Consider the following 10,523-nt stretch of genomic DNA (forward strand, 5'->3'; position numbering starts at 1 on the left):
CATCTAAAAAACAGTCTCAGCAGCATTTCATGTATATTTTTAGACCACCTACATGCTCACAGTAATCTGTATTTGAACAACATTGTGGATTACTGCACAACCACTGTCTGTTGACTGGGTTGCTTAAATTTAAAAAGCATTTGGGCTAAAACATTTTTTAACAAATTGTAATTAATTTCTTTTCACTGCAGCAGGAAAACATATCCTTTATAAAAATTTGTTCAAGTTAACAGCTAAGGAAAAACATAAGCAAGCAACATCATCAAAACAGACATTCTACACTTATAGCCTTTTAATTAAAAAAAGAGGAAGTAGCAATTTCCTTGAAGGCCACTTTTTGCATGTTGTGCCCTCTGCTGTTTTGTATTTGCTGTTGTAAAATGTAGGTGACCTTTTTAAAGCACTTTTTGCAAAGTGATGATTTCGTTACCTTATATTTGTTCTGTTGCAATTTAGAAAGATTAAACAACATATATAAATCCACAATTTTAGAACAATCAGAAAGCAAACAAAGAAATGTAATAATGAATAAAGAAATTAATGTAAAATGAATAAGAAATATTAAAGGTGCACTCAGTAACTTTTTGCTCGTGTCATCTTGGACTTACAGTGACACCTAGTGGAGTGGATGCAGCATCATTCAAAATCAATAGTTTTCAGTTACAGATGCCATTGTAGAAATTCACTATTCACAATCAGCCATGATTAATTTAATCCAAGAGTGAAAGTGTCCAATAACAGAACGGTTACTGAGATTAAGCAAGTAATATTCAGCTGGTCATGTGATTCTAAAAATGGCCGCCCCGATGAGGGCGCCCCTGCCCCATGTAGAATAAAACAGCTTTTATAAGGTTACTGATATGACTAGAGTCCTCATCTTATGTGACTACTCGTGATTTTATACACATTTCAAAATTACTATTCATTTCTTTAGGAGTAAAACTTTGTCTGTTATTATTTCTTTTCACACAAATTATGTTGCTCCATCAATATTCAATAAAAAAAATGTAATTTTTTTTTGACCTTGATACATTTTGTGACCAGAAAAAAAAGCTAAATTTCCTTAAGGGGTGCCTTTAGCCCCATTGTACCCTATTCTTTTTCAAATTACAAATGATCACAGAACAACTTACTGTACAAATATATAGTTATAAACTGCCAGAAATACTGTAACAGAAAAAAAACCACTGCTGCCAGTGTAAGATTAATTAGTTTCATAATATTTTTCCACCTCTTCAGAAATATACCATTGTGGGCCCGTAGTAAAAGTGTAAAAGGTCAGATATATCACAGTTATGTGATGGCATCCTGGAATGGTCCTGAAATCTTTAGCCTTCTTGTAAATTGTCTCTGTAATGTGATGCTTACGAGCATCTTACTGTATGTCACATGCATCCTCATTCCATTCCCTTTACATCACTCATTTAGGTCACATTTCCTGTGTGGTGTTAAAGCTATTTATGTAGTGACAGACTAGTACATTATTTACATTATTGCTAACCCTGAGATCTTGTATGGTGGCCAAGACCAATATTTCAGCTTTTTTTTTAAATATTGTTTAACTACAGGAAAAAGGCATGTACATCAAATGTACAGTATATGTCCAATGCAAGACTATTTTTTAACATTTCTGGATATATATATCCAGAAATGTTAAAATGGTTCCTGTGAATACTGAGGTCAAGTGACTTTGTATAGAAACTCTGACATTAACTCACTCTTTATCTAAAGGAAACATTAAAGGCAGCATTTTAAAGAATGCAGCAGACCTCGAGGCAAATGTTTCTATGTTTTCTAAGTTATTTTTATGAGTTCTTGGGCAATACTTTCAAGACAAACATGAAAATGTATTATTTGAATTACAAGAAAACTGGGAATGAAAAAAAAAATTATTTCAATACAACAAATACTGAACTTTCCTTGAATTAATGTTTATATTTGTCTAAAGATTCTTGCGCGAGCGCTGGATGAGCAAAACAATATGTACGATAATAGACCTTTATGCATTCTTGCATGCATTTCATCACTCCAAAGTGTACGGAATTGTTCTGTAATAATAATAATAATAATAATAATAATAATATATATATATATATATATATATATATATATATATATATATATATATATATATATATATATATATATAAAATACAAATAAAATCATGCAAAATATTACTGCGCATGCGCAGAGATCTTCTCTGCCAGCCGCTCACATGACAGTGGCGTTGCCTCCTGGTGCGGTTACGAGAAACTAAACAAATCCGACCTACTGCGCTTATTAGATGAAGATTTGGCACAACGGTAGCGCGAACGGAAAGTATACGCGTGCGTCATAAACAACATATACCTCAAGAACCCGTTTTAGACGGTTTGTGCCCTGATTGTTTATCCTGCAGTCAGCTGTTTTTGTGTCGAGTTTGTTTTGATTTTCTTTGGCAAGAAATATGATCCCCTCCATCCGCAGACAAAACATGCCCGCTGGTGGAATATTTAGCTTGGTGTTAGGTAAGTTTGGATTTAAAATAATGTATTATGGATTGGGCTGCAAGACGTATGTTTTCTGGCTGTATTATGGTTATTGATTAAGAAACGGGTACAAGTTTATATGTTTTTCAGGTTATATATTATTTACCTCTGGGGCAAAATGAATTTTACTTAAGATATTGGACTTCTAATGCTGCTAAAAAATCAAAATAAAACAACAACTACCATATCTTTGCTATTTCTGACTTCCATCCTAATTTTACGCATAAACTTAACTCAGTGCTAAGCTATACTCTTTGAAAAACTAATTATGTCATCATTACAGCTGTAACTATACATCAGTGTTTCACCACTGATGCTCCGCCCACTGTGCCCCCTCCTGAAACCAGCTCTCCTCCAGCCTCTCCTGCAACCCCGGGGTCACCTGAGCGGGGCGACTACAATGTCACCAATGCCACCGGCGCTGCCTGTCTCTTGGCACAGATGGGCCTGCAGCTCAACATAAGCTTTATGTCAAGTTCTCATGGCAAGGTACTTGCACACTTAAAATTTATCTGACATGAATTGGTGCCAAAGGACAAATCATGATTGAACAGATTTCCTGGAGTTTTTTTTTTTTTTTTTTTTTTTTGGTATTGTGACAATACTAAAATGCACTGCTCTCTGTAAAGCTGCTTTGAAACAATATGTATTGAAAAAAGCACTATACAAATAAATTGAAATTAAAATGAAAATTCTGGTGCTCAAGGGTGGAAAGCTAGATCTTCTGTCCAATAACAACATACATTTTGCCCTTTCCTACACACAAATCTATTGTATGGCTTTGGAAGACTCTAAATGTAGCACACAGGTCATATGGATTACTTTTATGGTACTTTTGTCCTTAGGAGCTTCCACTTGTATGGAAGAGAATATGCCAAACATTCTGCTTAATATCTCCTTTTGTGTTCTATTGTGTTCTTATTTTTGTGTGAAAAGTTATTTTACTGTTCCATTCTTTGTTGTCAGCCTGTTGTGTAAAGATTAAATGAACTTAAATTGCCAAATAGGACTCTCTAACATGTTTTGTTCCTATTACAAATACCATTTGCATTATCATTATTAAAATGCCTTAAGCTGCTACCTGTAAATAAAGGGATTTGATTTTGTATTATTCAGACTAGAAAAGCTTTGGCCATAATTTGTAAGTGCAGCCTAAATAAAAACCTTCCTGTCTTTCTGTTCAGACTGTTCAGGAAGTTTTGAACCTGCATCCAAACCTGACTAAATCATCTGGATCCTGTGAGCCTGACAGTGCAACCCTCATACTCACTGAGGACAACATTACTCTGACCTTTGTCTTCTCTTTGGTTAGTTTTAAATGTCCCACAATGGCCCCTTTGTTTGCCCCCTGACCCCTCTGATGTCATCATCATGTATGGAATGCATTTGTTTACTTTTTCAGAATTCCACATCAAACAAGTATCATCTTAATGGTTTGGAGCTGTCAGCTGCTTTGCCCGACATGGCCAGTAAGTCAGTATTAAGTACCCCTATTTTGTATAAATTTTAGTCATGTGGACTGGAAAGCTGAGTGAGGGGTCTTTTTCTTTGCCCAGAGCCGATTTCTGTGAGTAACACCAGTCTGAACTACCTGAGGGGATCTCTGGGTCACTCTTACATGTGTCGGAAGGAGCAGAAGCTGAGCGTTACGCAGGATTTCTCTCTCAACACCTTCCAGCTGCAAGTGCAACCGTTTGGCGTCAATGGAGATTTTGGAGCAGGTCATTTTTTCTCTTGCCTTAGTTTTGTCCTTTTATTTTTAAATGGGTCATGTCATTTGAATTTTTTTTCTTAACCAGAAGTACTCATATTATGAGGAAAATGTGTCTGACAAACCTTGTGCTGTTCCTGGCAGTGTGTTACCACTCTGCAAATTCTTCTGAATAGGGCTGTGCAATTAATCACAGTAAAATGGTGATATGAGTACAGCAATATCTAAAATGCAGCAAGCTGCAATTTTACAATTCTGTAATGTTGAATTCGCTATTCTGATTGATGCACATCTTTTGCACACTGACGAGATCTCGCTAATCAGAATGCAGTGCGCAAAAGAGGTACAAGTGAGAGAACAGAACAGAAATCGGGAAGGTGAATAAGGAATAAAATAAAATGAAAAGTCATATAAAAACAAAGACAATAAATAACTAAGGCTATCATCTATCACTTTTGCAAAGACAATTTTTTTCCCTCCTGAAATGTGTTTTTACACTGAATTTTTAAAAATGTATAATCTATGAATAAGGGAAAACATGCGGAAAAACGCTATTAAAATAAGTGGTTGACCAATATATCGCCGAGGCCGATAAATCGGCGATATTCAGAATTTTTTAATTATCATATTGGCCGTTAAATTTTCCCGTTTGGCCGATTTGTTTCTTGAGGGCGCTGAGAATCGGCTGCTTGCATGTGAAGCGACTGAGACATGTAAACGACCAGTCACGGTTCATTTTGTTATGTGCCATCATGTTACTACAACAATAGACCGGTGTGCAACAAAAGTCTCATGTAAACAGGCTGCATATCAGAGTCGCGGCAGGCGCGTTTGAGCTCATAATGTTAAATTGCTCACCTGTTTCATTCTCCTTCTCTCTCCTTAACAGTTCCCTGTAACTTTTATCTGTATTGTCTAATGATAAAAAGGCAAATATCAATAAAACTAATATCATATACCGGCTGCAAATATGCACATATCTAGTTTAAACAGATGTAATAAACCAACCTCACAGATCTTGAGCAGATCCAGCATCCTGTGGAGCGCTTATACTGTAATCTTCCTCTGAAGCACGTATTCTAACAGTCTCTCCTCAACAGTTCCCTGTCACTTTTAACTTCTCAAATGATAAAAGGCAAATATCAATAAAACTTCTATTAAATACCGTCTGCAAATATGCAGATATCTCATTTAAACAGATGTAATTTACGAACTTCACGAAAATCCAGCGTTTACGTCCTGTCGAGCACTCATCTAATATCTTCCTCTGAAGCGTGTATTCCATCCAGGCACGGACTGGCCATTGGGAGAACCGGGAATTTTCCCGGTGGGCCGGCCGCGAAATGGGGCCGCCGCGTTATGCAGAACGCGCCACAAAAATATATTAAAATTTGATGACTAAGCAGAAATCAGAAGAAACTGCTATCTACCATTTTAAATATAAAAATTATTTTTTAGATTCTTTTTTCCAAATTTGAAATTGAGTAAATATAGTTCTAAATAAGAGTTTATGCATATTTTATGTTTTTGTCATTTACTATATTAAACTGTGTGATATATCGGCATTGTATCGGCCTATGGGCCACCCTGCTCTCTGGATATCGTCATCGGCCATTAAAAATCCCATATTTGTCGATCACTAATTAAAATCACAAGATAATACAAATCTTTTTAGTTTAACAATTTTTTGTTTTTTGCCAAATTGCACAGCTCTACTTCTGTAGGATGCCAACATGATCACATGGGAAGTCTGCACGCTGTTTCCGAAAGTTCCGGTATCCTAGGATCGGCGAAAGTATGCCGACTCAGTTCAATGTGTTTACCTTTCCATATGGCTCTACTGGTAGCACACTGCGTCAGCAGCACGAGAGACCCGGTTTCTTATCTATGTTGAAACCAGAAAGTTATTGCGTTTGCATAATCAGTGATGAATGCGATTCAGAGGTTGCACTTTTCCCCCTAACATTTAATTTTACTCCACTAATGGTTAGGTTTAGGTTTGGGTTGGGGTTAGAGTCTATAAAATATGCATTCCTCTTCATTGAATTACATCCTGTAAAGCTGAAAAGAACTCGCTTTTGGCAAACTCTCCTGGAAATAAGTGGAGCTCACACGTGCCTATACGCCGTACAGCACTTCCCACTTTGGCCACTGGGGGCAGTGTTTTAGATTTCAGTCAGCATATAACTATTTTTACTAAAAGAAAAAAGTTGACCAACTCTGTCCAATTTCACTGTGAGATCAGGCTGAGGATGCCAGCATTAAGAAAGAGTGGCTGAAGTCTATTTTTTTAACAAGGTGCCTGATCATTTTCGGTCCGGCCTTAAGTGTTTGTACAGCACATTTCAGCGAGAATTGTTTATTGACCCTGTCACAATGTAATGCAAAGAGGCTGTCGATTAAGGAGGAAAATACTATATTTGACATGGCAGCAAACTCGCAGCTGGTGTGTAAACACTGGAGCACAGCGTTCAGCACTGTTGCTTATTTCACATGCTAAGGGGGTGTTTCAGCTGAAAAAAAAAAAAAAAAAAAAAAAGAATAGTTCAAGGGTGGAAAAATGGTCATAATAACTAAAATATGACTGGTTTTGGTTAGTAAAACTTTACTAAGATTATCAGTGGACCTCAGAGAAAAACTTAAATAATAAAAAAAATGCATGATATTACCCTTTTAACCCTTAAATGCATACCTCGGGTCTTTAGTGACCCGGGACCTCATTCCACATTTTATTCTGAGTTCTCCCCCACTTCTTTAGTATTCCTTAAACTTTCTCTTATGAATTGTCTAACAAATAAACAAAAAGCCAAAATTGCACAATTATTATTTAATTTTTTTCTCTAATTGTTTAATTACCAAAGGTGTATGGGGTCTTTGGTGACCAGAAATATGTAATACTCTCACAATATATATTTTCACTTCTATAAATCATATTTTATGATTATTTCATATCTGTTTAAGTTTACTATCACATGATATGTATTTCTTTGGTTATTACAAGACAAATGAGTGCCATATTCATACAAATTACTACTGTATCATGAGAAAATACAAATGTGTAACTGATGTGTACTCACAGTTGAAGTCAGAAGTTTACATACACATTTAAACTAAATTTTAAGAATGTGGTGTCAGAATAATAGTAGAGAGAATTATTTATTTCAGCTTTTATTTCTTTCATCACATTTACATACACTTGTTAGTATTTGGTAGCATTGCCTTTGAATTTTTTAACTTGGGTCAAACATTTTGAGAAGGCTTCCTCAAGCTTCTCACAATAAGTTGCTGGAATTTTGTCCCATTCCTCCAGACAGAACTGGTGTAACTGAGTCAGGTTTGTTGGCCTCCTTGCTCGCACATGCTTTTTCAGTTCTGACCACAAATTTTCTATCAGATTGAGGTCAGGGCTTTGTGATGGCCGTTCCAATACCTTGACTTTGTTGTCCTTAAGCCATTTTGCCACAACTTTGGAGGTGTGCTTGGGGTCATTTTCCATTTGGAAGACCCATTTGCGACCAAGATTTAACTTCCTGGCTGATGTCTTGAGATGTTTCTTGAATATTTACACATAATTTTCCTTCATGATGCCATCTATTTTGTGAAGTGCACCAGTCCCTCCTGCAGCAAAGCACCCCCACAACATGATGCTGCCACCCCCATGCTTCACGGTTGGGATGGTGTTCTTCGGCTTGCGAGCCTCACCCTTTTTTCTCCAAACATAACAATGGCCATTATGGCCAAACATTTCAATTTTTGTTTCATTAGACCAGAGGACATTTCTCCAAAAAGACCTTTGTTCCCATGTGCACTTACAAACTGTCTGGCTTTTTCATGGCGGTTTTGGAGCAGTGGCTTCTTCCTTGCTGAACAGCCTTTCAGGTTAAGTTGATATAGGACTTGTTTTTACTGTGGATATAGATACTTGTCTACCTGTTTCCTCCAGCATCTTCACAAGGTCCTTTGTTATTGTTCTGCGATTGATTTGCACTTTTCGCACCAAACTACGTTCATCTCTAGGAGACAGAATGCGTCTCCTTCCTGAGTGGGATGATGGCTGCGTGGTCCCATAGTGTTTATACTTGCGTACTATTGTTTGTACAAATGAACGTGGTACCTTCAGGCATTTGGAAATTGCACCCAAGGATGAACCAGACTTGTTGAGGTCCACAATTTTATTTTTTTTTCGTTTCTGAGGTCTTGGCTGATTTCTTTTGATTTTCCCATGATGTCAAGCAAAGAGGCACTGAGTTTGAATGTAGGCCTTAAAATACATCCACAGGTACACCTCCAATTCAGTACACCTCCTATCAAAAGCTAATTGTCTAAAGGCTTGATATCATTTTCTGGTATTTTCCAAGCTACACATAGTCAATTAAAAGTGAAACAATCTGTCAGTAAACAATTGTTGGAAGAATTACTCATGTCATGCACAAAGTAGATGTCCTAAAGACTTGCCAAAACTATAGTTTGCTAATATTAAATCTGTGGAGTCGTTAAAAAATTAGTTTTAATGACTTAAACTGAAGTGTATGTAAACTTCTGACTTCAACTGTATGTGCTAAGTGTAGCTCAGTATGTGTTTGACAGCCAGTTGAGTCTCAAAAGTTCAGCATGGATGCAGTGAATCCCGTTCTATCATTTGTTGCATCATCTCTTTGATATATGAAAAATAAAACGTCAGAATATATAGAATATATTCAATTCTATTATTTTCTATTTATCTTTAAAATGCTTTGAAAATTTTACATCTGGGCATTTTGTAGATCCATTTTTGGTAGATATAAGTGCCGGGTTGCTAAAGACCCGAGGTATGTAATAATGTTTGGCAAAATGCCCATGCACTTAAGGGTTAACCGAAATAATTGTTTAGCAAACTTTAGGTATATAGTAAATGCATTGTTACTATTCATTTACATCTTAATACAGTGATGTGACGTTTCTCATTTGCCATCTTTTCCCCTTTGTTCTCTCTATCTGTTGCTGTTCTAGCCGAGGAGTGCGAGCTGGATGAGGACGACATGTTGATTCCCATCATTGTGGGAGCTGCCTTGTCTGTTCTAGTGCTCATTGTGATCCTGGCTTACCTTATTGGCAGGAACAGAAGTCATGCTGGCTACCAGACCATCTAAACCCCTCTAAAGTAATATTTAAGCCAGGATGTGTAGGTGCCACTAATTTCTGCTCAAAGCTGGACTCAACAACACTACATATACAACTACTGCTGCTTAGTTTAACCTGCCCTGCCCTCTGCTGGTGTCTTACTTCCACTGCTGAGGTGGACCGGCATTTCCTGGACTTTCTGTTGTATTATGTTAAAAATTGAGAATATAGTATAAAAAAATACATGCTACAGGCATGCTTTGGTATCGTTTCCAGGACCCAGATTAAGAGGACAAGCACTGATTTGCCATGAGAAATCTCTGGTGTTTGTTGTTTGTTTGGCTTAATGTCGGCCTTGGAAAACATACTGTATTTGGTACCTCATATACTTAAATTTAAAGTCATTCATTTATTTATATAAATAGGAGGATTTAGGGAAACTGTTGCTGACATTGTTTTTGTTACATTGTGAGTGGAAAGGGACTACTTATTTATCACCTTTATTTCCAAACCTGATCTCTTAACTATTTTGTGATATGAGGTGTTGTTTTCAGCTGATAGTGCACAGGTTTTGAGATTCACCTAATTGGGGAAGATGCTAATTTACTGTTAACAAAGCCTTGCATAACAATACATTTTGAGTCAGATGTTAATTTGGTACTAAGACATTCCACAGCTAGGTTTGCAGTGTGATAAGGTATAAAAGAGAGTTTAACGAATTAAAAGGGGAATGTCCATTTTTTTTTTTAGAGTAGAATATCCTTCAATACCTCTTAAGAACTATCTTTTCCCCTCATTCTACATATCAGTGAAAACTATGTAGCCTGCTTGCTTCTATTTAGCATTCATGGGATTTGCAATCATTCAGAAGCATTAAAAGGGAAAACTAGTGAGGGAACATTATGGTTTTGCACTACTTGAATGGAAAAGGGTATGATTAACATTAACACAACAATATCTTGAAGTAGGGTTAGACTATTATAGACTCCAGATAAAATGGTTAACTGTTACAAACACTAAGCGAGCACTGAATGAAATATGTGCTTAATCTGCCTGTACAAATACAGTTGTGTGATACTGTATATGGTGGATAAATCTCTCTCCTTTCTCTTGGCCCTTCATATGGACTGACTGCATGATTGAAGTTGATGTGGAGATTGAAGTGTTGCCTTTGATTGCTATA

The 10,523-nt window shown here is 36.6% G+C and overlaps 1 protein-coding gene across 1 annotated transcript; it reads left to right on the forward strand.

Moving 5' to 3' along the window:
- Positions 1–2,203: 2,203 nt before the first annotated feature.
- On the forward strand, positions 2,204–10,097 carry lamp1b (lysosomal associated membrane protein 1b). Its single transcript, XM_051710837.1, has 6 exons — positions 2,204–2,508; positions 2,813–3,018; positions 3,714–3,836; positions 3,932–3,998; positions 4,086–4,250; positions 9,230–10,097. The coding sequence occupies exons 1-6, from the start codon at positions 2,448–2,450 to the stop codon at positions 9,367–9,369; spliced, it is 762 nt and encodes a 253-aa protein (XP_051566797.1). The 5' UTR covers positions 2,204–2,447; the 3' UTR covers positions 9,370–10,097.
- Positions 10,098–10,523: the final 426 nt, after the last annotated feature.

This window comes from Myxocyprinus asiaticus, chromosome 11 (genome assembly GCF_019703515.2).
Source record: "Myxocyprinus asiaticus isolate MX2 ecotype Aquarium Trade chromosome 11, UBuf_Myxa_2, whole genome shotgun sequence".
In the NCBI taxonomy this organism is placed as follows: Eukaryota; Metazoa; Chordata; class Actinopteri; order Cypriniformes; family Catostomidae; genus Myxocyprinus; species Myxocyprinus asiaticus.

Excerpts from the sequence above, each read along its gene's own strand:
- lamp1b (XM_051710837.1), top strand. The coding sequence starts at position 2,448 with ATGATCCCCTCCATCCGCAGACAAAACATGCCCGCTGGTGGAATATTT. Across the intron at positions 3,019-3,713 it reads TGTCAAGTTCTCATGGCAAG|ACTGTTCAGGAAGTTTTGAA; the intron begins GTACTTGCACAC and ends CTTTCTGTTCAG. Across the intron at positions 3,837-3,931 it reads TGACCTTTGTCTTCTCTTTG|AATTCCACATCAAACAAGTA; the intron begins GTTAGTTTTAAA and ends TTACTTTTTCAG.